Source organism: Diceros bicornis, chromosome 4, assembly GCF_020826845.1.
Source record: "Diceros bicornis minor isolate mBicDic1 chromosome 4, mDicBic1.mat.cur, whole genome shotgun sequence".
NCBI classification, from domain to species: Eukaryota; Metazoa; Chordata; class Mammalia; order Perissodactyla; family Rhinocerotidae; genus Diceros; species Diceros bicornis.
Window position 1 is genome coordinate 49,015,231 of NC_080743.1, and position 26,494 is coordinate 49,041,724.

The 26,494-nt window shown below is 45.6% G+C and overlaps 1 protein-coding gene across 4 annotated transcripts in view; it reads right to left on the reverse strand.

Annotated features, from left to right (window-relative positions):
- The window catches only part of IGSF3 (immunoglobulin superfamily member 3), a 94,030-nt gene that overhangs the window by 39,269 nt on the left and 28,267 nt on the right, over window positions 1-26,494 (reverse strand). For all 4 annotated transcript variants that reach the window (XM_058538895.1, XM_058538894.1, XM_058538892.1 and 1 more), the window contains exon 3: window positions 1,701-2,078. In XM_058538895.1, coding sequence (XP_058394878.1) covers window positions 1,701-2,078 — 378 coding nt within the window. The remainder of the gene's footprint in view (window positions 1-1,700; window positions 2,079-26,494) is intronic.

Sequence of the window (26,494 nt, forward strand, 5' to 3'; positions counted from 1 at the left end):
GTGAGTTGTATTTTGTACAAATGAACTCCCTGAAAATACCATGGAAAAAGAATTTTCTTTTAGGTCAAAGAAGATTTTGCTCTTCATTTTGGTATTGCTTCAAGATATTTTAACTTGGCTTCTGACTGATCTTCAAAAGAAAATAGTTCCTGGAACTGGGAGCTTGACATTTCTCTACAGCTTCCTCATTTCCTCCCTTCTAGCCACCCCACCTTCTGCATTCCCCCAACTGACTTGAGCAAGGAATCTAGGAAGGCTGTTTTTTTAAAAAAAAGTTTTTGGTAGAGAAAAGCAGCACAATCCTCAATTTTTTAATAGGCTTAATTTAAATATAATTCATGTGTCAAAGTGGTCCATGCTGGAAGAAAGCCACAGTACAGGGATGATTCAGGCAAGTGAAGAGATTTCTCCTGTGGCCCCTTGGTCAGAATTTTATTCTGGAGACAAACACCACCTGCTCTCTGACTGTTGAGGACCCCCCAATCACAACTAGTGTGTGTTTTCTCCCTGCCCCTGGATTGGGTCTTCAGGCCCCCTGCTGGATGCGGAATTGTCAGAGAGGGAAAAGTAACCAAAGGAAGCTGGAGGAGGAGGGAGTGGGGAGACGCCGTGTGGATGGCATTGGGCCACAATGTTTGCCAGGGTGAAGGGTCAACAAGCCCAGTTTTTATTATCACAATTAAGCCCGGAAAGTATGACTTGGGCAGAGAAACAGAACACCCTTGATATTGTTGACCCTTCACTTTGACAAACACTGTGGCCCAGCACCGTTCACATTGCAATCTCCCCACTCCCTCTACCTCGAGCTCCCTCTATTGTTCAGAGAGCACTAGGGCCAAGGGAGACAGCTCGTGCACAATTCCTTACTCACGGAGCCAAAGAACCTACAGATGCACACCAGGGCTGAGCAAGGACCCGCAGCTGCGTTTACTTCCTGATTCAGCAGCCCCAGGTGTCTCAGAGCCCTCCAAGGCCCGTCATTTCCGAGAGGTTTCCGCCTCTTCCAGCTGACATCACATGCTTCATCTTCCACGTCATTTCTTTAGATTATCAACCACAAGCACCCTTGCCTTACATTTTCACATCCCCTTTCACCAGCTAGGGAGTCAGTTAAACTTCTCAGAATTCTTAATATCTGCATTAGATCTTTCTTAAGTTTCAGCCTCAATCTTCTATTATTTACAAGGGAACACACAAACTTTGTCCACTTGTGCTACCTGTTGACCTCTAAAATATTTGGGGAGCTTTGTTGTATTGTTTTTTTTAAGTCAAATAAAGTTGTACTACTAAAAGAGTGACTCAGTGTTATGGACTGAATGTTTATGTCCCCCCCAAATTCATAAGTTGAAACCTAATCCCCAGTGTGATGGTATGTGGAGATGAGGCCTTTGGGAGGTGATTAGGTCATGAGGGTGGAGCCCTCATGAATGGGATTAGTGCCCCTATAAAGGGACCTCAGAGAGCTTTCTCATTCCCTCTCCCACGTGAGGATACAAGAAGGCAGCAGTCTGCTACCCAGAAGGGGGCTCTCACTGAACCGACCACGTTGGCACCCTGATCTCAAACTTCCAGCCTCCAGAACTGTGAGAAATAAATGCTTTTCGTTTAAGCCCCCAGGCTATGGTAATTTGTTAGAGCACCCTGAACAGACTATGACACCCAGGCAGGGCACTGGCCATGTGAAAACAGTATCTCCTTACCCACTAGGTTCATCTTGGCACTGTAACTTCCAAAGTACCGATCTTCGGTGTTGGGCGTGTGGCATTCGTACTCCCCGGCGTCCCGGGCCTGGAGATCAGTGATGTGCAATAAGGCCGAGTTCCCCTGGACTCTCTCCACATAGATCTTCCCACTACGGACGCGCTGGGTGTAGATGGCATAAGGGAAGGAAGAGTCCATGGTGCTGACGATCTGGACCTCGCGTTCTGGGGCGGAGGGCAGGTAAATGGACCACTGGAAATTCTGCTCGGAAGGTTCCTGGTAGCCACTCACGTTGCACCAGATGGTGATGTGGGAGCCCTCCGTGCGGTACAAGGGTCCTTCCTGGACGGCGACCTGCCGCTGTGCTGACGCCACACCTATGGGGGAGAAACACAACATGCTCGCTTACTTCTCAGATCAAAATGCAAAGTAGACAGCAATCTTCAAAGGATTTGTTATTTGTGGGACATGATAATAATACAAATAGCTTATTGGCCCTTTCTGAGGCACTCTGTGATTTATAAATATTAATTAAAACGCTCTGTGGTAAAGCACTGTCCCTAATTTGCATATATGGGAATTTGATCGTGCAAGGACACGGTTCTGTTACTTATTCAACGGCTGACCCTTGGGAATTTCATTTAGTCTCTGTTTGTCATTTATGTGGGCAGTTTTATATCTATTTATTAATGCTGTTTATAAAGTTTTTAATAAAATGAGCAGGAAAAGCTGAATCCTTGGCACAAATTCAGATGAAAACAAATAAAAGCAGCCAGTTTGCAATCTGGCTGAAATTAAACACTCCTTTCTTGATTAGAGGTTGGTAGGAGAGAGTCCTGGGACCCTTTCTTTGGTGCTGCACCCTTTATTTTCCAATGTAGCTACTCCCAGGACACCATGCAGAGGCGCATTCCTTACTTCCTCTTCCCTCCATAAATGGAGGTACAGCAGAGCCCCTGCAGGCTGCAGCTATAAGCTGAGAACACACAAACATGAACGTGAAGGGCTGAAGCAGATCCCTGCTGCCCAGATGCCCACACGCTGACAGTTGGGGGGAAACCGACAGTGCAGACCGGTAACAAGGAAGTCAGGCTGCCCTTGAGATCACAGCTCTGCTCGGCCCTCCGGCCCCTGCCTTCTGGCTGGGATATGCTTCCCCAGGGTCACCTCTGCCTGACTTCTCCACGTTCTTCTTAACATGGTCTCCCCTTGCAGACTTTCAGGGGGCAGGGAAATATGGTGGGTTTAATTTCTCATTCCATGCCAGCACAACACTGCTTGTGCGTGAGCCACTGAGAAGGTGCTAGGGGGCACGCCCCTTTGCCCTTCCCCTTGGCTGCTGTTGCCCTTCCCCTTGGCTGCTGTTGCCCTTCCCCTTGGCTGCTGCAGCCGGGCACAGCAGTGTGGCAGAAAGAGCAAGGAGTTCTAGCCGCAGCTTTTCCAGGAAGTGGAAATGGCTATGTCATCTTGGACAAGTTGCTTTTCCTCTCTGGAGCTTGAGCTCTTCATCTATAAATAAGAAGGCTTGGAGGGAACTAGCACATGTGCCAGTGCTGGCTTTGTCACTTATTAGCTGCGACCTTGGATAAGTTACTTAACCTCTCCGAGCCTCAGTTTCCTCATCTGTTAGATGGGGATAATAATGTGTGCCTCACAGAATTACTGAAGAAGATAACGTCTATAAAGCCCCTAGCACAGGGCTTAGTCCACAATTAGTCCTCAATTAAAAGCTGCTAGCTAAGACCCCTTCTGGCTGGAACATTTTGTAGCTCTGGATCCACAGTGGACCGCGTTTGGCCAGTGATTGCTCAAGGACATTCCATCATCTCTGGGCCACCCACAGCTGCAGCCCACTTGCACTCCCACGAAAGCCTCCCTTCTCCCCTTCCAAAAGAGAATTGCAGCTGCCCTGGTGCAAACCTATCTGAAGTGGCTCCAGCTGGTGAACAGCTGGGACAGCTCAAGTACCAGTGGGACGCAGCTCTCAGCCCCGCCTGGGGGTGTCTGTGCCTCAAAACAAGCTGATCTAATCTGCAAAATGGCAGACTTTAAAACAGACCCTACAAGGAAAGGCCTGTGGCTTATAAACTTCTATACATGCAGAACCTTTTCTGCCAAACAAAATCTTACAAGGAACCCCATCTTGGCTTCAGCAGCAGAAGCAGGAAAACTGAAAAGGGGGGTAGGGGAGGAGGGGGCAAATAACAGATCAAAGTAGTATGTGAATTTACATGACACAGTCTGGTTGACAGCGTTCATTACTATACTGAAAGTCATCAAAAAGACAGCCCATTAGTTATTTTCAGTGCATTAAAATTTGCTGTATAACATTTTGACTGTGTACTCTTTACGACAATTTAAAAAATACATATAGTGACATTTGAATTGAAATTCATTTGACAAATGAATTGAAAACATTTGAATCAAATGTTTGCAGTACTCCAGAAATGCAGAACTTTGAAAACAATTTAACTATATTCATCGCATTTAGGTCTCTCTCCCTGAACTTCAATGTTCTATAAGAGAAGAGCCACAACTGTTCCCCACCTGCTGCAAAGAAGGCTGGAGGCAGGTCAGGACGAGCCAGAATCTTCCTTGAAGGCACTACTTCTCAACCTTGGACTCGCACTGGAATCACCTGGGGAGCTTTAAAAAATAACAGGGTCTGGACCCCATCTGATGTAACTAGTCTGGGGTGCAGCCTGGGCATTGGGATCTAGACAATTCTAGACCCACGCATAGCAGGGTCAAGAATTGCCGGTGTCCCTACCTACATAGTGCCAGCCAGGCGCCCAAATTAAAGAACATATCCTAATGCAAGGCTCTCAGTAACTTTAAGCACCCCACTTCTGCAAAGACTCTAGATGGATTTGGGTCAAGTAAATTTCATTCCCCTCTCGTGAATGGGCAGAAGAAAGCAGTGGTGACCCATCAGATACTGGCTATTGTGCTGCAATAATGACCTTACCCAGAGTGCATTCTATTTACAGATCTCACAAAAGCACTTGCTCATACACATTACCCCCGTGAAAGGTAAACAGTGTTAAGTGGCCTGAATGAGCCAGGGCATCAGGGTCAAAATAACCTGTTTAAGCCAGAAGCAGGTTATAAACAGCACTGACAAATAAATAAATACTGGCTTGTACTTTAACCATACACATTCAGCTGTACCTGTTTATTAAATATCTCCTTAATTTCCTTCCCACCTCACAAAGGGCCTTTGACCCCTGAAAATAATGTTGCTCTTAGGAAGTGGACCTTAACAGAGAAATAAAAATTAACTTGCCCTTCTCAGCAGTTTAATTGTCCTTCCACACCCACCGTCCCCATTCCCTTCTCCTGGCACTGCCCCGGCTGCACAGATCTCATCCCCCTACACAGTGCTGCCTTCAAACAGACCCAGGCCCCCGGCTGAACAAGGTAGCCCCTGACCCCACCGCCCCTTCCATCTGCCCTCTCAGCCTACAACAGAAGGCTCCCCCTAGGCATTTTTTTTTTTTTTTTTGTGAGGAGGTCAGCCCTGTGCTAACATCCGCCAATCCTCCTCTTTTTTTGCTGAGGAAGACGGCCCTGGGCTAACATCTGTGCCCATCTTCCTCCACTTTATATGGGACGCCGCCACAGCATGGCTTGCCAAGCAGTGCGTCAGTGCGCGCCCAGGATCCGAACCAGCGAACCCCAGGCCGCCGCAGCGGAGCGCGTGCACTTAACCGCTTGCGCCACCGGGCTGGCCCCTAGGCATTTATTTTTTAAGTAACTTTTTTTACTTTAGACATTCCTGTACTCTTTGAATTACTTTGCAATAAGCAAATATCACTTCTATAATTTAAAAAGAAAAGATCAAAGTATTATACATAACTGTATTAAAAGGACGAGACACGAAAGGCAGAAAAAGAGTGGAAGACAAAATAGGAACAAACAGCAAGGGCAAGAAATAAAAAATAATAAGGCATATGGTAGCCATTAATCCAACTCTATCAGTAAGCACTTTGAACGTCACTGGTCTAAATGCACAAATTAAAAGACAGAGATTGTCAGAGTGGATCAGAAAACACAACCCAACTATATGTTGTCTACAAGAAACCCACTTTAAATATAATAACACATACAGATTAAAAGTAAATGAACGGAGAAAAACACACCATGTTAATACTAACCAAAAGAAAGCAGGAGTAGCTATACTAATTTCAGACAGAGCAGACTTCAAAGTAAGGAAAGTTATCAGGGATGAAGACGGATATTACATAAATCTCCAAGAAGACACAACAATTCTTAATGTATAGGCACAAAACAATGGAGTGTCAAACTACATGAGCCAAAAACTGATACAACTGTAAGGAGAAAGAGATGAATCCACTATCACAGTTGGTGACTTCAACACCCCTCTATCAGAAATGAACAAATCCAGCAAACAGAAAATCAGTAGGACATAGCTGAACTCAACAATACCATCAACCAACTGGACACTAGAAAAGGAAAAGCAAATTAAACCCAAACTAAGCAGAAGAAATAATAAGAATCAGAGCAGAAATCAATGAAATTGAAAACAGGAAATCAATAGAGAAAATCAAGGAAACCAAAAGCTGGTTCCTGAAAAGATCAATAAAATCGTTAAGGCTCTAGGCAGGCCACCCAACAGAAAAAGAGAGAGGACACAAATTACTAATATCAAAAGTGAAAGAGAGAACATCACTATAGATCCCATGGAAATTAAAAAGATAACAAAAGAATCCTATGAACAACTCTGTGCCCACAAAGTTGATAACCTAGATGAAACTGACCAATTCCTTAAAAGACACAACCTGTGAAAACTCACACAAGAAGAAATAAATGATCTGAATAGGCCTCTATCTATTAAAGAAATTGAATCAATAACTAATAATATTCCAAAACAGAAAGCACCAGGCCCAGATGGATTCACTGGTAAATTCTATTGAACATTTAAGGAAGAAATTATAGCAACTCTCTACAATCTCTTTCAGAAGACAGAAACAGAGGGAATACTTCCTAAGTCATTACACAAGGCCAGCATTACTCTAACACCCAAACCAGACAAACATATTGCAAGAAAAGAAAATTACAGACCAATATCTTTTATGAACACAGATGCAAAAATCCTCAACAAAATATTATCAAATGAAATCCAACAATGTATAGAAAGAATTATACACCAAAACCAAGTAGGATTTATTCCAGGTATGCAAGGCTGGTTAATTCAAAAATCAATTAATAAAATCTATCACATCAACAGGCTAAAAGAGAAAAATCACATGATTATATTGATAGAAGCAAAAAAAGGTTTTGACAAAATCCAACACTCATGCATGATAAAAACTCTCAGTAAACTAAGAATAGAGGGGATCTTCCTCAACTTGATAAAGAATATCTAAAAAAAAACCTACAGCTAACATCATATTTAATGGTGAGAAACTTAAAGCTTTCCCGCTAAGATCAGGTACAATGCAAGGATCTTTCCTTTCACCAGTCCTTTTCAACATCATACTTGGAAGTGTTTGCTAATGCAATAAGGCAAGAAAAGGTAAACAGCTTGGGAAGGAAGACATAAAACTGTCTTTGTTCACAGATGACATGATTGTCTATGTAAAAAAGTCTGAAAGAATTGACAAAAAAAAAACAAAAACAAAAACCCTGGAATGAATAAGCAATTATAGCAAGGTTGCAGGATACAAGGTTAACATACAAAAGTCAATTGCTTTCCTATATACCAACAATGAACCAACGGAATTTGAAATTAAAAACACAATACCATTTACATTAGCACCCCCCAAAATGAAATAGGTATAAATCTAACAAAATATACACAAGAACTATATAAGGAAAACTACGAAACTCCAATGAACAAAATCAAAGAAAATGGCAAGAAATTCCATGTTCATGGATAGGACAACTCAATATTGTCCAGATGTCAGTTCTTCTCAACTTGATCTATAGATTCAATGCGATCCCAGTCAAAATCTCAGCAAGTTATTTTGTGGACATCAATAAAATAATTCTAAAATCTATATGGAGAGGCAAAAGACCCAGAATAGCCAACACAATATTGAAGAAGAACAATGTTGGAGGCCTGAAGCTACTCGACTTCAAGACTTCCTACAAAGCCACAATAATCAAAACAGTGTGGTATTGGCAAAAAAAAAAGAGAGAGAGAGACAAACAGATCACTGGCATAGAATAGAGAGCCCAGAAACAGACCCCTATAAATACAGTCAACTGATCTTGGACAAAAGGGCAAAAGGCAATGCAATGGAGCAAATACAGTTTCTTCAACAAATGGTGCTCAAACAACCATACATTCACATGCCAAAATATGAATCTAGACACAGACCTTAGACCCTTTACAAAAATTAACTCAAAATGGATCATAAACCTACACATAAAATGCAAAACTACAAAACTCCTAGAAGATAACATAGGAGAAAACCTAGATGACCTGAAGTATGGTGTGCCTTTTTAGATACATCACCAAAGGCATAATCCATGAAAGAAATAATTGATAAGCCAGACTTCATTAAAATAAAAACTTCTGCTCTGTGAAGGACAATATCAAGAGAATTAGAAGACAATCCACAGACTGGGAGAAGATATTTGCAAAAGACACATCTGATAAAGGACTGTTACCCAAAATTTAGAATGAACTCTTAAAAACTCAACAATAAGAAAAAACAACCTGATTAAAAAATGGGGCAAAGACCTTAACAGACACCTTACCAAAGAAGATATCAGACGGCAAGTAAGCATATGAAAAGATGCTCCACATCATACATCATCAGGGAGATGCAAATTAAAACAATAAGCTGATACCACTACCTATAAGACTGGTCAAAACCCGCAACAATGACAACACCAAATGCTGGCAAGGATGTGGAGCAAGAGGAACTTGCATTCATTGCTGGTGGGAATGGATGCAAAATGGTGCAGCCATTTGGAAGACAGTTTGGTGGGTTCTAAAAAAACTAAACATAACCTTACCATACGATCCAGCAATTGCCCTCCTTGATATTTATCCAAAGGTGTTGAAAGCTTCTGTCTGTACAAAAACCTGCATACAAATATTTATAGCAGCTTTATTCATAATTGTCGAAACTTGTAAGCAACCAAGATGTCCTTCAGTAGGTGAATGGATAAACAGATAAATAAATAAATACATCGAGACAATAGAATATTATTCAGCACTAAAAAGAAATGAGCTTTCAACCCATGAAAAGACATGAAGGAACTTGAAATACATATTATTAAGTGAAAGAAGGCAAGCAAAAAAGGCTACACAGTATACGATTCCAACTACATGACTCTGGAAAAGGCAAAACTATGGAGACAGTAAAATGATCAGTCATTGCAGCGGGTGGGGAGATGAATAGGCAGAACGCAGAGGATTTTTAGGGCAGTGAAAATACTCCATTTGTGATATTATAATAATGGATATGTCATTATACATTGTCCAAACTCATAGAATGTACAACACCAAGAGTGAAATTTTGGTTTGACTCTTGGTAAACTACGGACTCTGGGTGATTCTGACGTGTCAATGTAGGTTCATCCTTGGTTAAAAAAATGTAACAGTCTGGTGAGTGATATTGATAATGGCGGAGGCTATGCATGTCTGTGGGCAGGAGGTATATGGGAAATATCTGTATCTTTCTCTCAATTTTGTTGTAAACCTAAAACTGCTCTGAAGAAAATAAAGTCTTGGGGCTGGCCCGCTGGCGCAAGTGGTTAAGTGCGCACACTCCGCTTCGGCGGCCCGGGGTTTGCAGGTTCGGATTCCTGGCTCGCACCGACACACCGCTTGTCATGCCATGCTGTGGCGGCGTCCCATATAAAGTAGACAAAGATGGGCACAGAAGTTAGCTCAAGGCCAATCTTCTTCGGCAAAAAAAGAGGAGGATCAGCATAGGATGTTAGCTCAGGGCTGATCTCCCTCACAGGAAAAAAAAAAAGTAGACAAATAAAAAATTAAAAAAGAAAAAGAAAATAAAGTCTTAAAAAATAATTTTAAAAAAGGACTAGAAAGAAAATACTGGGTGACAGGATGGCAAGTGATTTTTATTTTCTTCTTTATATTTCACTCCTTCCCCTAGTCCTCTGCAAAGAGCATGTACTAGTTGTACATTTAGGGAAAAAACATTTAACCAAAAAAAAAAAAAAATGCATGATTGCTGTATAAAATTTCTTCTGCACTAATATGATATAATAAGAAATACGTATCTTTGGTCTTTGTCCCTGGTTCCTGGCCAGAGCTCCTAAAACCCTTGGGATTTCAAGAGTGATAGGAGTGTCTTTTGTCATTATAAAGAGCCCCTTTTGACCATACTGGAGTTTATGCTAATGAGGCAACTCAAGGTGAGTCCTTAAGACAGTTTCAAGAGAAGGGCTGGCCACACTAAGAGGGTTGGCACTTTCAGCCCTACCCCTTGAACTCCAAGGAGGGGAGAGGGACTGAGATTGAGTTCAATCACCAATAGCCAATGATTTAATCAATCTTGCCTATGTAATGAAACTCCACATAAAAACCCTAAATGACAGGGTTAGGAGAACTTCCTCGTCAATGTGCTGGGAGGTGGTGTACCTGGGAAGGGCATGGAAGTTACCCTTCGATCCCTTGCCCTACGCACTGAATAGAGCTGACTCCTGTGAGCAATAGGAAATGCAGAAATGATGGAGTGTGACTTCCAAGGCTAGGCCATGAAAAGACATCAGGGTTTCCACGTTGCTCTCTGGGATTGCACATTCTAAGGAAAGCCAACCAGACGGCATGAGAACATCAAAGTAGCCCTATGGTCAGGTCTACATGAGGCCTCCCACCAACAACCAGCATGGAACTCAGCCACTGTGGAAGTGGATTGTCCAGCCCCAGTCAAGCCTTCAGATGACTGCAGCCCCAGATGACATCTTGATGACACCCGCCCAGGAACTTCAGAGTCAGAGCTACCCAGTTAAGATGCTCCTAAGTTTCCTGAGCCACAGAAACTGTGAGAGATAATAATTTTATTGACAATTGCAATAAGAATTTTATTGACAACTGCAATAATTACTGCTTTAGCTGAGTACAGTTTCTCCAATCAAGATTTTTTTTAAGACTTTATTTTTTTTGGAGCAGTTTTAGGTTTACAATAAAATTGAGAAGAATTTACTGTTGTTTTAAGCCTTAAGTTTTGGGGTAATTTGTTTTTTAACAATATATGACTAATATAGACACCTGTGGGTCCTAAGATTGAATGAAAAATTGTGTTATATGCACACGTGTGTGTTCTTCTAGAAAAAAGGTCCATAAATTTCAAAAGATTCTCAAAGAGATTCAAGATCCAGAAAAAAATTAAGAATCATTGCTTTAGACAATAAATAGCCAGTGGGAAAGGCCATGTCCTGTTAGATTTAGTTTGACAGTCCTTAGTCACATAAACAAACACATGATATCACTTAACTAGTTTTTCAAGATATTGCTTGTCCAAGGATGCTCCCACTTTTTCCTTTGTGCTGAGTCCCAGATGAACCTGGCTAGGGGCAGTATGACTCAGGAGTCAGTGAGCAGGGAGGGGTCACAGTGCTGGTGAAAGCCAGCTTCTTGTGCCTTTTTTGGAACATGCCTGGGCTCAGAGACCCACATCTCTAGGCACAGGATGCAATTTCTATGTTCAAGATGCATGACTGAGCATGTCAAAGTGTTAAAAGGATCTACCTCACCATCCCACATCTACTTTTCCACTTGTGCCCTCTACAATCAAAGTTCATTCAGCACCCAGTTGTTACAAATTCTACGTGTGACTCGGCCACACTAGCATATTTCTTTATCTGTAAGATGGGAATAATGTTAAAGCACCATCTATCAATTTCCCAGGGAACCCTAGAGATCAAATAATACCGTGACAGCCACCAAATGAATATTTTAAAATTTCATTTTATTTCTACCAACATGAGATATCAATCTAAAAACAGGAAAAATCTTTGTAAGTACAAGAGCATTAAAAAGAATATTAATGTTTAACTTGTGGTTAAAAATACAAAACTGCATATACAGTAAAATTATGTTAAAAAAATACTCTACCTAGAAAAGCAACCAAACACAACATTAATGATATTGGGCTGGATCTCTGAGTGGTGAGAATACGGGTGATTTTCCCCCTCTCTTTTCCTTTTCTCTATTTTCCCATTTTTTTTAAATAAGCGAGTATGTCTTGTTTTAAAATGAAGACAAATGATGATAATGATCAGCACTTTAATGTGCCAGGCACTGTCCCACCTGCTCTGCACACATCATCTCATTTAATGCTCACAACAATTACATGAGGTCGATTTCATTAGCGCCACATTTACCAGACCAGGAAGTGGTCTTCAAGGCTAAGCCTTTATGACAAAGAACATGACTAATAGTTTTCTTAGTCTGTGGCTCATACTGAATGTGCTCAGTGAATGTCAGTGATAAGTAATAATAAGCCACCCATTGGGTTTTCTTGCCAACCTGGTCCTGAAGACTATGAAGGGGAGTCTGTATGGCCTCAAGTTAAAAATGCCCAACAACCCACCACGGGGTGGAGACCAGGCCAACCAAGTGCTTCATAGAACGTAAAGGCTCCCGAGAGGGCAGTCAGAATGGCCACTCCAGTGACAAGGTCTGCGGATTCTCACTTTTTAGCCTTCAGCCAAGGGAAGGCAAGAAGTGGTGTGAGCTAAAAGATCCTTTGTTTAATCCTTTTCTGGACTGGGCGACAGACGGACACAAAGCTTAGCCCTTATCAATGACAGCCAGCACTTGCTGGGCCCCAGTCAGGTCCTGGACACTTTACATGTATTAATGTACATTAACAAATATTAACACTCACAGCAACCCATGAGGTCTGTACTCTTAGTGACTTCACTTTACAGATGCAGAGCCTGAGGCAAGCCATCCAGGAGTCAATGAAGCCAGGCTGGAGACACCCACACTATGAAAAGCCTTTCTGCAAAGAAGGCCCCTACTAGGTCAATGTCACCACCCTCCAGGGACAGCTTAACAAAGGTCCACACACACAGGAGAGACACAGAGCCAGAACAACTCACGGCTCAGCTTCTCAACATCATGGCCACAAGAACCTGCATCTGGGTCCTTACTTTCATCAAAAATGTTTCTTGAGGGCCGCCCCCGTGGCTTAGTGGTTAAGTGCGCACGCTCCGCTACTGGTGGCCCGGGGTTCAGATCCCGGGCGCGCACCGACGCACCGCTTCTCTGGCCATGCTGAGGCCGCGTCCCACATACAGCAACTAGAAGGATGTGCAGCTATGACATACAACTATCTACTGGGGCTTTGGGGGAAAAAAAAGAGGAGGATTGGCAATAGATGTTAGCTCAGAGTCGGTCTTCCTCAGCAAAAAGAGGAGGATTAGCACGGATGTTAGCTCAGGGCTATCTTCCTCACAAAAAAAAAAATCCCTTGAAACAGCCATCGAGTACCATGTGATATGTGTGGTGCCACAACCCAGCAAAACTGAAGGCTAGAGCTAATTCTGGAATCTTCCCCCCTCCCTGACCTCTCACAGCATAGGCAGCAGCTGTGAGACCTTTGCTGGTAACTTAACCTCTCTGTGCCTCAGTGTCCTCATCCGCAAAGGGATATAATCTTCACAGTGTTGTTGAAGGAGAAAATGAGTTACTACATTTAAAATCTTTAGTACCTGGCCCATAATAAGTGCCCAATAGACAGCAGCCACCAACTGAAGGAGGAGCAGTAGAAGTAAGTGACATCAGCTCTAGCTGTGGAATTAATGTCTCCCACATACCACGGCAGGTTGTATTTCCAAACATGGCAGTAACGATATCTCCTGTCCCACACGCTCTTCTGCAGTATGACCATGCCATCAAGAGGTGGAGTTTATTCCCTTCTCTTTGAATCTGGGCAGGCATCGCTTTTTTGAATCATAAAAAGCGATGAAGCTTCCACTCTGCTACCTGGTGTCCAGTGCCACCATGTAAGAAGTTCAACCCTCCTGAGGCCGCCATGCTGTGAGGGAGCCCAAGGCACATGGAGAGGCCATGGGTAGGGCGCTCCAGTGCAGGGCCCTGGCAGAGCTCACTATTGACAGCCAGCACTACCTGCCAGCCATATGCATGAATGAGCCTTCATACAAGCCCAGGCCTCAGCTGCGAGCTGCCTCCCAGTCTTGGAATCTTCCCAGCTGAGGCTCCAGACATTATGGAGTAGAGAACACATCCCTGTCGTGTCCGCCCAAATTTCTGACCCGCAGACTCTGTGAGCATAACAAAATGGCAGTTTCAACTACTGAGTTTTGGAGTAATTTGTTACACAGCAAAGATAACTGGGACACACACTATACTTTCAACCAATATTGTTTGAATACTATATGAAGAATACCAGGCCAGAAACCCTAAGGGAGAGATGACTAAGACATAGTTGTATCCTAAGCTGACAATCCCAAAGGAAATACACGTAACTAATTACTATTAAACAACGGGATGTGACGGCAATAAGGTGCAAAGTTAAGACCTCTCAGAAGGAGCAATGGGCCCAAAAAGGCTTCACAGAAGTAGTGACATCTAAACTGGGTCTTGAAGGATGCGAGGGGAAGTACACGCCACACGAAAAGATCGTTACATGTTCCAGGGTTAACAAGAAGCTTGCCAAGGTCTCTCATGTCACATGACTGGAGGGTACATCACCGCCAGGTGGTAAAGGCCCTGAAAGGCAAACCCCTCCTCTGGAACAGGCGAGGTGAGAAGGAGGCCAGCAGAAGTAAGGAAAGACACAGATCACATCTAGGTTTTTGAATCATCTCTCAGGTGGCAGGTGGAGGACAGAGCAGAGGGCAAGACTGGAAGCAGAGAGACCAAATCAACAGTCAGGTGAGACAAGGTGAGGGCCTGGCCTGGTTTTAAGTTCAAGGGCAAAAATATCACTCATACAGCCTTTCATCCTTTTTTTGTTGTTGTTTAAATCCCCAGTGGTACCTAAAATAGAGCTGGTCTAAAGAAAATGATTAATAAATGCTAAATTATTGACGCTACTTCCAAGAAGGTGTGAGTACCAGCTACAGAACCGGCAGAAGGACTGCAAACACAATGATTCACTTCATCCCAGACTGACTTTGATCTCCGTGACATCTGCACGCTGAGTCACTAGGCTGCCTCACAGTCCTGTGTCAGGACATTTAGCTACTGAGCCCCTGGGCTGGGCCCCTGCCTCCGAGTTGTTGCCTAATTCACTCATGACTAGATGTTGAAGCTGCCACCTTAGAGGACTGCTACACTATGACTTCAAAATATTCAAAACATTTGAATATTTACCTAAATTAAAACATTTATTTAAAAATTTTTAATTAAAATATTACAAGCCTTCAATCTCTTCTGACTACCAGTCCTAATCCTGCTTCCCCGTCATTTCCCCAGATTGGCATTGCTGTGACTTAGGGATATATCACTCCAGACTTAAAAAAAAAAATACTTTCACATACAGATACATGTAACTATTGAAAATATACAGTACTGTTCAGCATTTTTTTACATAAACTATCATTCCATACAGACATGTTCCTTGGTTTTCCTCCTCAATATGTTTAAGATTGAATATAATTCTAGTTCTTTCCTTTTACACAGCTGTATGGTATTCCATCACAGGATTACACTACACTTTATTTCTTCCCATATTGATGGATATTTAGGTTATTTCTAACTTTTTTTTTTTTTTTTTGCTTTTTGCTTTAACCAGCAAGCCCTTCTCTTTTCAGCTGCCTCCTACCTCTTGTCCTTTCTTCACTTGAATTTAAACAATCCTCCAGCTTCTCTCCTTGACCATTAAAACACAGGGAAGACCTGGGCACTTCCAGCTCATCCATGGCTCTTTCATCTCAGACATGCTTGGCACTACCACCGGCCTAAAAGACCACACCTCCCTGCTCTCCTGTCTCGGCTCCTCCTCTCCTGTCACTCCCCTCTTGCCACACCCTCCACTCATTTCCCAGAAAAGGCAAGGACAACGCCCCAGAGTCCTATGCACCCTCTCAGATTCCTCCCCTTCATTCCCCCTCATCTATGAATGGAACAGAAGCAGCACCTGAAAGGAAAGGCCGCCAGGGGGCGCCCTGCAGCCTGCCCTAACCAACCACGCCCGTGGCTACTGTAATAAGACCCTTTTCCCAACTCCACCAGGATTCAAGGCAGCAAATCTAATGGAAAAATGCTTACAATTGAATATAAGTACCAATATTTGCCTTCTAGTTTCTGGAGAGGAAAAAAATTAAAAGACAGAATCAGATTACTTGCCTGTAAATGCTCTCCCTGTAATTACCCTAGATCTCCTGACCACTGTTTCCTTCCATCCGGTTTCAAAGACAACAGAAATGGGTTGAGTGTCAGGCTGAATCTTTCTAACAAGAGGGCAGCTTCATGGCAGAGCTTCCCCTGCCAAGTCCAGTGGCCTAGGAACCACAAGCTTAGAGTCAGTTCCAGTAAAAGGACCCTCACTCAGAACCAGCAGATGCCATGTTCCTTCTCACGAACATACATTTCCTAACTGTTGCTGCTGCTACTATTCTAGGCTGCATTTCTGGACCTAGGATGCCCCATTTTCTCCAGATTCTCAGTCTGGTCGAGAGGTGTCTGCTGGATTTCAAAACAGGCTCTTCCTTGGCCACCGCCACCCTCCCCACACGAGGAGAATAACCTCTCCTCAGCTTCCGTCATACTTGGTCCTCCTGTTCTTCCTCCTGGAAGCTGGCAGGCTTCTGTCTGTGTCCCCCTGAACGCTCTCACGGCCCCAGGGAGAAGACACTAAGCCCAGGTTCTTCCTGAAAATGCCAGAAGGGGTTCCTGGGGCAGCATCAGGATGTCAGCTCGCTGGGACAGCACGGGATGCGGAAGACCCTGAAGGGCTTCTCCAGTGGCATCAGGAAGGAGACCTGGATGTGAAGGGGTGGCCATGGCTTCAGGAAGCTCACAAGAGGTCAGTCTGCTGTGCTCCTCAACACAATGTCCCCTCATTCTGTCTCCCAACGCCCAGGCAGTGGAGATACAGAGCTAAAATGGGGGCTGCCTAGCTGCCAATGGACGCATAAGTTTGAATGGGTGGTCTTCAGAGCAGTTTCCTACTCCAGGTGCAGCCCCTCCAGCTCACCCCTCAGTAAGCACTCTTTCTTCTCCCAACTCTGCCCAAGGCCCCACTGGCCAGAGTCACCTTCTCCATGTTCCCTGGGCCTCCAGGAGGTATGCTATGGCTCTCTCAGTGGTGGAACCACTGGACGGTGAGCAACTGTGTTATCTCCTTGCATACCCTGAGCAGAGCTCAGTGCTTGGGGCTTATGAGATACTCCAGTAAACATTACTGATGAACGAGCGAATGAGCCAGTGAGTCCAGCAGGGAGCTGGCTCCAAGTGTCCCCTTCTCCAAGGTTAGGAAAAGCCCTGAACACCTGCATTCAGTTCTAGAGGTTCCCAGCCAGCTTCCAGTGGAAAAAGGCAGGTGGCTCTGGGAGCTGGGGCTAGCTGCATGGGACAATGAGGGAAGCAGCTGGGCTGGCAGCAGAGATGACCATCCTCCTCAACTGCGATCATCTCCACACACGTGTGGGCCATCCTCTTGTATGTCATCTGGATAATCAAAAGAAGCTGGGCCCCATCAACTAGCTCAAGTGTATGGGGGAGCTGGGGGAGGGGATAACATAACAGTGGAAGTTCAGAGCAACCCTGGAGTATGAATCACAGCACAGCTAAGCCTTGGAAGGTCCAGAACTCCCTCTTGACCCAGGCCACCTCCTCAGGGCAGCACCACTCCCCTCTTCGGAGATGAGCTTCCTTTACTCGGTCACGGTTTCTGCGCTCCAAAAACCCTGCTCACGTATGCCTATTGTTGCCACTGGACTCACCTGCAACTCCCCGCTATGGCTCTCAGTACAAACTCCCCAGACAGCAATCTCAATGGCTGAGCAACTCTTTTGTTAACCAGGCCTCCAAAGCTGTAGATCTTGGGGCCACTTATGATACACAGTTCATCCCACCCTGGTCCAGCCAGACTTGACCAGATGGGCATCTGTACTCCATGACCTGGCATACAACACTCAGGGCAGCAGGGACCATGGAGAAAGGGGGGCACTCCTACTTTGAGTGTGGGTGGCCAGGCATCCTGAAATATGTCTAGCACACTAATAAAGCACCAACGTCCACAGTCAACTAAAAACTGAAAGTCAAGTGCACTGACACTGCTTCTGGGGATTTTCCCAAGCACCTGTTACTTATAACAACAATTCAGGGCCATTCCTTCCTTCTCAGCTTTGACTTTCATTGTTGGTGGTTCAGTCTCTTGCACTTATCTCTCCTCTGTGGGCAGCCCTTGGGTTGCATATTTTTCCAATTCAGTTCAAAGAACATGCTTTGAGCAAGACCATGAACAGGCAGTGAGCAGTGGGCCCCTGCTCCTTCTTACGGGGTGGGGCGGGGGGCACGGACGCATAAAACAGAACCATAGAGGTGGAGATTAATTCTGCAGTGATCCAGAGAAGAGAACTGGGGAGGAGGAGTTCAGAACACAGCACTGGAAGATGTCTAGGGCTGTGCTGACAGAGCAGAGGACCTTCCAGAGGGAGGTAGAAGAATGGGCACACACCATGGGGGAGTTCCCAGAAGCAGGGAGCATCCACCAAGGGAGACTTGACTACATAAATTACAGCACTTCCCCAAACGGTGTATCATGCAGTCATCAAAAATCACTGCGAAAAATATTAGGAACACCTAAAAGTGCTGAAAACACATTACTAAGTCAAAGGAGAAGAAGGCTCTAAAAGGGTTTGAAAGTATTTTTGTAAAGAAAAACGCCCCCACACCCTCAGGCCTCTCTATGTGGGGAAAGTACTGGGCTAATCCAGTACTGGGAAAATGCTAAAGGGCGGCAGGGTAAGAAGTGACTTTTTCTTTGCACTTGGTGTTTTCTAAGCACTCTGCACTCCTCATGGATTACTCTTGCAAGGAGGACCAACGGTCACAAGTCATTTCTCAGACCACTTTCCCTCTTACTCCCCAAAAAAATAGTCCGGGAGGGGTGAACGTTCTGGTGCAGATGAATCAGAGGTGTGAGTGGGGGAGGGGGCTGATGTGACACAGGGAAGGGTTGAGAGAGAAAATGATGGCAAAATCAGCTGGGGCCAGGCTGGCCAGACGAGCTGGCAGGTGCGTGACGTGTCATGTGGTTAATCAATTGCCCTCTATTTGAGCTATGGACTGCTCAAGGGCCTGGTGGAACAGGTTTGACTTCATCTCCATTGTTTTTTTTTAAGCTGTTTAGTTGCTTTCCTAAAACTCCTTATTTTCCAAGTTATTAAACTTTCAATTCCACACTGATCCCTTCCGACTCTAACGCATCTCTTCTCTTCCTTCTTCCAAGTGGATGCCTCCGCACAGCATTAACAGATACTGCAAGCCCTGATGAGAATCATCCTTCCGGAGTACAAAGAAGGCACCTGAATGACAGATGGTTGGAAGAACCCTGAGAAAGCAGAAGTCTAGGCATTAACATGCAGGCTGCTGCTGACTTACACAGGGCCAAGGACGCGACATACAGCACAGGGCTGTTGCTAAATCCCTTCTGAGAGCGAGGGCAGGCCGCACCATCCAAGGCCCTGGAGAAACCTTGAGGAACAGCAATTTCAGGAACTGGGTTCTGAACATTTGCTGAATGGTCCCCCAAAGCAGGAAGGGTTCCAAAGCCTCTGCCCCCTGGTGGCAAACTCAGCCCAGATGCTGTAAGGTGCTCCCTAGGCACACCCTCCTAATTAGAGGTGAGATGAGAAGCCCTCTCTAGAAGGAGACAAAGGATACAAGGTAGTAATAAGATGCATTATCCTGAAATTGAAGATTTCTCCCTGGCTGCCATCTGAAAAGGGAAATACAGACTGAGTCTCTGCTAAATCCCACGCACTAGCCAAATCTGCACCCCACTAGCATTTTCACAAGTGTCTTCTCATTTTAACTTTACAATCATCTTGTAAGAGAAATATACTGTCCCCATTCTACAGATGAGATGAGCAAACCAAGGCTGAGAGAAATTAAGGGTCACCGTGGATGCAGAGCCAGCACCACAACCCACAATCTCTGACTCCAAGCTCCTTTTTCATTCATTCCACAATTATTGATGGTGTCTCTTCTTTGTGCACTACGCTAGGCTGATGAGCCTGAGACCCAAATCGCCACACTCCAGGAGGGGGAGACAGACGTGTAAATGGAGGCTGCAGAGCGCTCGCAGCACTGTGAAGGACGCACGAAGGACACAGGGCAAGGGGTCCCTTCTAACCACGGGCAGTCGGGGAAGCCTTCAGAGAAGAGAGCTTCCTTGCACCAGGTTTTAGGTAGGACAAGTAGGCATTCCTGCTTGGCGAGGGTGGGACGGCACGACCAGGATCCCAGCAGAGAGCAGCCTGAGCACACACGGAGCTCCATGAGAGAGCTGCAGGGTCCTGTAGCAGTTTGCCAGTGATGGGTGTGGGCTACACAGAGGAGCAAAGGAAGACCAAGATGAAGCAGCAGATCAGGGTGGGGCTCGATGCCATGCTAAAGAGGCTTTGGCCCACCGGCAATAGAGAGCCACCAAGGGGTGTAAATAAGGGAATATATATTCTGAATCGTGTCTTGCGAGGATGGTTTTGGCAGGAGTGATGGGAAAGTGCCCCTAGCAGAAGATTTCTGCAGTGATCCAGAATAGAGCTGCCGAGACCCCAACTAGAGCAGATCCCTGGGGGTGGAGGTGGGCGGTCTGGCAGAAGAGAGGCTAAGGAAATGCAGTCAAGAGTCAAGAGCACGTGGGGGTGTCTAACGAGCTGTCCAGAACAACTCCCAGATTTGGGTGACTGGGGGGGTGTACAGAATGGGGACAGAGGAAGGGTAGGTTGGGGGGAAGCTGATGAAGTCATCATTGGACTGAGAATTTATTCCCTGGGCCCATCCAACTCTCTAGACCACCCTGCCACGTGTAGCTAGAAATCATCTCCTCCAGCCAGCCCTCAGCAGGACAGAGGGAGCAGAGAACAGTCACACAGCTGATGGATGGCAAGCATCCAGACAGGAGGTGTCTCCGCAGGCTGTGATAACCCATTGATCTATTTGAGAAAGACGCCAGAAGATGGTTAATTCAAGGCTGCTCCCAATTACCTGGCATTCAGTCCTCCTCAAAGTCTCCATCAGCTGCACACCCCACAGCTCCCAAACGGGCATCACTACCACAAAGGTCGAGACATAGCAGAAGTCACCAAGGGCAGAGACCGTTCCTGGAAAGCACTTGAGGACTCCAGACTCACACAACTCAATCAATGAAGGCTTGATTGAGAAAAGAGAGGAAAAACAACCAAGATGTTCAAAATACAAAATGATCCCATTAACAAGGGCTCTGATGATATAGTTGTGAGGTTATCACTTCGCTGGAGCTGCACTACTTACGTGGTAATCAAAACCAGAAAATGCTGACCATCCCCAAAGGTCTCCAACCCATCCAGTGCTGGTCACCGGAGTTAAAGGTGTCTTCTGTGTACGGCCAGATGAGTTATGGACCTGTGTGTGGCGGTGGGAGGGAGGGGGGCCAGCATCTCTCAGTGGCAGCAGACTAGCATCCAATGGGGACATAGTCTCCAGGATTTAGACAGCATCTCAGAAACCACTTTCAAGATAACTGAAGAATAACTAACCACACAACATACTGAATGAGGAGCCCTTGGAGGCGGAAAAGAAAGCAAACCCGGAAGGAAACGAATGGGCACGTGGATGCTGAGGGATTAGTTTTTAATCCTTTATCAACCATATATTTCTGTCTCCTCAAACTCAGGAAGGACTTTAAAGGAAATCCATGCTCTAGGGGGGAGAAGAGAGAGTGTACTCATTAACTCAGAGCTGCCCTGTCTGACAGGATTAACTCCCCATACCTATACAGCTAACAGAACAGGTCCCAGTGCACAGGGGACTTCTTAGGGGCAAAGGAGCTGCTGTTTAAATCCTTTTTACAGAACCTCCAGCCAAATCCAGAAAAATAAAGGGCTGCAGTGAGGAACAGGTGAGGCAACAGATATAAAGGGGCTTTGAAAAAGTCTTAAACCCCCATGGGTAGGGAGGTGACATTAGTGTGTTTACAGAACATTTGATTTCCTTGCTAAGGCAAACTCCAGAGGTATGAGACACTGGGACCCGAGTGGGGAGTTTCTTCACTGCAGCTATCCCTGACAGGCTCATTGCAAAGTAATGAATTTTGTGGACACTCAGAGAGAAAAAATAGCTTCAAACGCTATGGATCGATGCTGCGCACTGCAGAGACACAGCCTTTGGTTTCCACGAGCTGCGCAGAGGTCAGCGGCAATCTGTCCCTTTGAAGGCCGGCGCCTAGGTCAGCCCCAGGCCTGGGCACAGCGTCAATGTCCCCACACTCGAGCCATTTGGAATATCCTGGGTTCAAGCATTCCTGTCCGTAGCTGGATCAGGTACTTCCCTCCATCTGCACCAGGGAATCTCAGCAGGTCACTATCCATCCAGGAAGTACAGTGGAATTTTTCAGGTATTTGTGGGTTTTTTGGGGGGGATGGGACTTCAGATAATCTTTTAGTCTCCTCTCTAGGGCTGAATTCCCTACATGCAAAAATTTAAAAATTTTAGAAACCTAAACAAACAAAAAAGGGAAAACACCTAGACAATCCGTAAAGTCCCTTTGCAGCTCCAAGACTGCATGATTCTGTGACACCAAAATTCAAAGCACTTGGACTCCCCTAACTATATATATATTTCCCTCTGCCAGGGAAATGTACATGTAAATGACAGAACATAAAAATATGAGAATCATGATCTTGGGAGTAAAAGAACACTCAGAAACCATACAAAGCAGAAATGAAGAACCAACACGGAATGAATCTGACTTGAATTAGAAGCAACATTGAAAATTACAGGTTCAGAAAAACTTGAAAAGAATCCCGGGCTGAGGTTAGCCCTGTCTGCAGGCCCTGCCTTCTCATGAAGGTGGGGGTATCGGTCTGGAGAGGAGGTACTGGCTAGGGAAGAGCCTCTGTGCCACGGAGGCTGAAACGAGAGGCCAGAGAGCAAGAGCCCACAGTCAGCATCACAGCACCACCGGGAGAGAATATTTTCTGAAGGTTACTCATAAAACCGGTCCCAGCGGTGGTCTCTGGGGGGATGGGGTGAGAAGGAGACAATTTTCACTGCCTACATTCTTTGGTATCCTTTTTAATTAAAAACATGTGTGCATTACCTATTCCAAAATAAATGAATAACAATATATGCCATGCCAAAGTAAAATAGGAAGACAATAAAAAAGGCAAAGACAATTTAAAATTTATCCTAATGAAAGGTCATTTAGAAATCTAAGGGGGGCCGGCCCCGTGGCTTAGCGGTTAAGTGCGTGCGCTCCGCTACTGGCGGCCCGGGTTCGGATCCCGGGCGAGCACCACACACCGCTTCTCTGGCGGTGCTGAGGCCGCGTCCCACATACAGCAACTAGAAGGATGTGCAACTATGACATACAACTATCTACCGGGGCTTTGGGGAAAAAAAGGAGGAGGATTGGCAATAGATGTTAGCTCAGAGCCAGTCTTCCTCAGCAAAAAGAGGAGGATTAGCACGGATGTTAGCTCAGGGCTGATCTTCCTCACAGGAAAAAGAAAAAAGAAATCTAAGGGGAAAATGGGGGTGGGGTACTCAAGCTAGTGAAGAAAACAACTAATAAACAAGAGCCACGCGGCCCCGGACAAACCCACTTCTCTCCTGTCCTCACTCCTTCACATCTGCCTTCGAGCTCCCACAGCAAGCCTGGTCTCACATCCAGAACCTCTTCTGGTTTTCCTCCTCCATCCCTGCCCACATCTCCTCAAGCATTTGCTGCCTCCTCTCCTGCTTTTTGCCCAGTCAGTCAGGATGCCCAGCAAACCACAGGTGGTGCCCTCCACTCTCCTCTGCCTGTAACAGCACCATTAGGGAGTTCATCTGCTGTTGCGATTTCCCCACTGAGCCAAAGTATGCTTCCCCAAGTTGGCTGCAACACGACCTCCCATCCCACATGCTCTACTCACAACGTGACTCTGACATCATTCCCATCGAGAGACGGGATCTGTGTTTCCTCCCCTTGAATCTGGGTGGCTTATGACCAGGGCAGAAGTGACACTCTGTAACTTCAAGGCTAGGTCATAAAAGGCTTCTGCTGGCTCTCTTGGGACACCCTCTTGGAGCCTTGAGCTGCCATGTAAGCAGCCTGTCTGCTCTGAGCCCGCCATACTATGAGGAAGCCCAAGCCAGCCCACAGGAGCGACCATGTGAAGAGAATGAGATGCCGGCCCCGCTGTCCCCGATTCCAGTGTCCCAGTGCCCACCACCAGCTGACTCCAACTGCACGAAAGACACTGAGCCAGGACCACCAGCTGAGCCCTTCCTGAAGTCCTGACCTACAGAATTTCTGAAAGAGAATAAAATGATTTTTGTTTTAAGCCACTAAGATTTGGGATGATTGGTTACACAGCACTGGATAATGGATAACCTGCCTCTAACAGCAGAATCCCAAATGTCTAGGCCCCATCTCAAACTCACTTCACATTCCTACTTCTTACTGGTTTTAAGGCACTGAGCTCAACCAAGCCGTCAAGTCACTAAAGCTAGAAATCTGTTTAAATAAATTCATTGTGTCTGCCCATACTGCCTTTTCCTTCAAAACAATCCCCACTGCTGTCTGCCTTCCTCAGTTCTCTTCCAGGCTCTCCTCCTCTTCTTTCTTAACTTTACCCTCACTCATGGAACTGTCATTCAGTTTATTCACAATCACTCTTAGCCCTACTCCTTCTCCTTCTTGCAGTCATGTCTCTGTCCACTTCTCCAGGCCTCTGCACCTGGGGCTGCACCAGCCACCTCCCAGCCCCTCATTCTTTCCAACTCCCCACACACAGAGCAGGAAGGTCTATTTTTTGTTTTGCAGCGACCATGTTGCAAAAAAGAATTGAGGCAACTTAAGCACAAAAAATTCTTCTCAAACACTGGCCATCCTCTTTTTGGGGCACTCAAGTATCTCCCCCATTGTTCCAAGAATCAAATGAACAACACCTGGTTACAGGGTCGCTGGCCTCCACCCATAATATGAAGGCAAACTTGGAAAGATTCCAAAGCCCTCCACCCAGAATAACCTTTTCTCTACCCCACACCCAGGCAACTCCTAGTCATATTTTAAGGCCCAGCTCATTTGTCATCTCTGCTGGGAAGCCTTCCTTGCCCCTTTAGGCAGTCAGTCACTCTCTCCTTGTGTTGTGTGCCCGCCACCACAGAACAATGCCACTCCTCACAGATGCCTCACATCACCCCCCACCCCACTCTGAAGGCTTCCTTTAGCTCCTCCTCAAACAAAGCAGGACCCCTTGTCCTGCTTTTCCTGTCCTGCTTTGTCCTGAGAGCCCCACTCCACAATCACCTTCCTGGGAAGAATTCCCCATACCAGGTTTACAATTCCTTCCACGCTCAAAGGTGCTTTTATAAGCATCTGTTCAGCTATCCAAGTCTTCAGGGCTCGATTTTCACGCATTTCTGAGTTGGCCCTAGTTCCCCTTTTAGGCCTCAAGCACATCAGGAGGAAGGCTGGTAACAGCTTTTCCTGAGCTCAGAACAGTCTCCACGCACACAGTTCTTATGTCTGTAAGAAATGCTGCTCTCCAGTAACACTAATGAAATGGACAACGATGTTCTTAGCATCCTAGGTCTTAAAACTACAAAGAGTGTTGGCACTGCTGGATCCCCAGCTTCTAGAACAGTGCTTGGCACACAACAGGAGCTCAAAAATATTAGTTGAATGAATGAAAGAATGAAAGGTCACCCAGCCCAGCCCCTGACTTGGAGAAGCCGTAGTCTGCCAGGCCCCCTCAACACCTGGCTCCGAGGCCTGAGAGGATGCCTGACGCAGCCAAGGCCACCAGCAAGCCACTGAGGGAAACTGGAAGCCCCGTCTCTTGCCTCTCAGCACATGGCTGTCCTTCTGCCCAACCCCAGCTTTCTCACCAGGCACCCCTTCCACGTTCCATAGACAGCATCACCACAAGAAGTTCTGGACCACATCCAGGAGTATTTTTCTTCCTGGCTTTAAAACAAATTGTGACAAATGGCTCTGCCGATCTACTGGGCCATGAAGCTGAGCAGATGGGACTGCAATTCACACTATTAACTTAAATTCTACTCGATGCTATTTCAAATTAGGGCAATTTTATCTAGAAATTATAAAAAAGCACTGTTGGGGGTGGCAGTACACTTGTAAGTAAGTTTGCCAGCAGGTTCATTTACAAATCTACTTGCTCCTGGCCACTCTCAGTGATCACAGGTTTTTACCCACTCCTCCTTACTCTCCTCCACCAGAAATTCCTGACTCATGCAAAGAAGGATGAAGGAGCACCAGAAGGGGCCCTCTGGTCTAACCACCCACCTAAGCTTGACTCCCTGTACCTGTGGACATTCTGCCCACAGAGGCACATCTCCACTGATAGCAGCCCAGATGGGGAAGCTCTGCTAGAAAGTTCTTCTTTACTTTGAACTAAAATTGGCTTCAGGGGTCCTGGACATAGGACAAGTCCAGTCTCTCATTTATCCATTCAATGGGCAATAACTAAGCACATTCTAGGCACCGGACACTGAAGTAGGCACTAAAGCTAGAGAGAGATGCACAGGAACAACCTTGACCCTCAAGGAGCTTGCCACCTAGAAGCCCTGAAGCTTCGCCTCTCCAGGCTGAACAGCCCAAGAACTTTCGTGGCTGCACGTATGACATGGATTCAGTTCCTTTCCCTGTTTCTT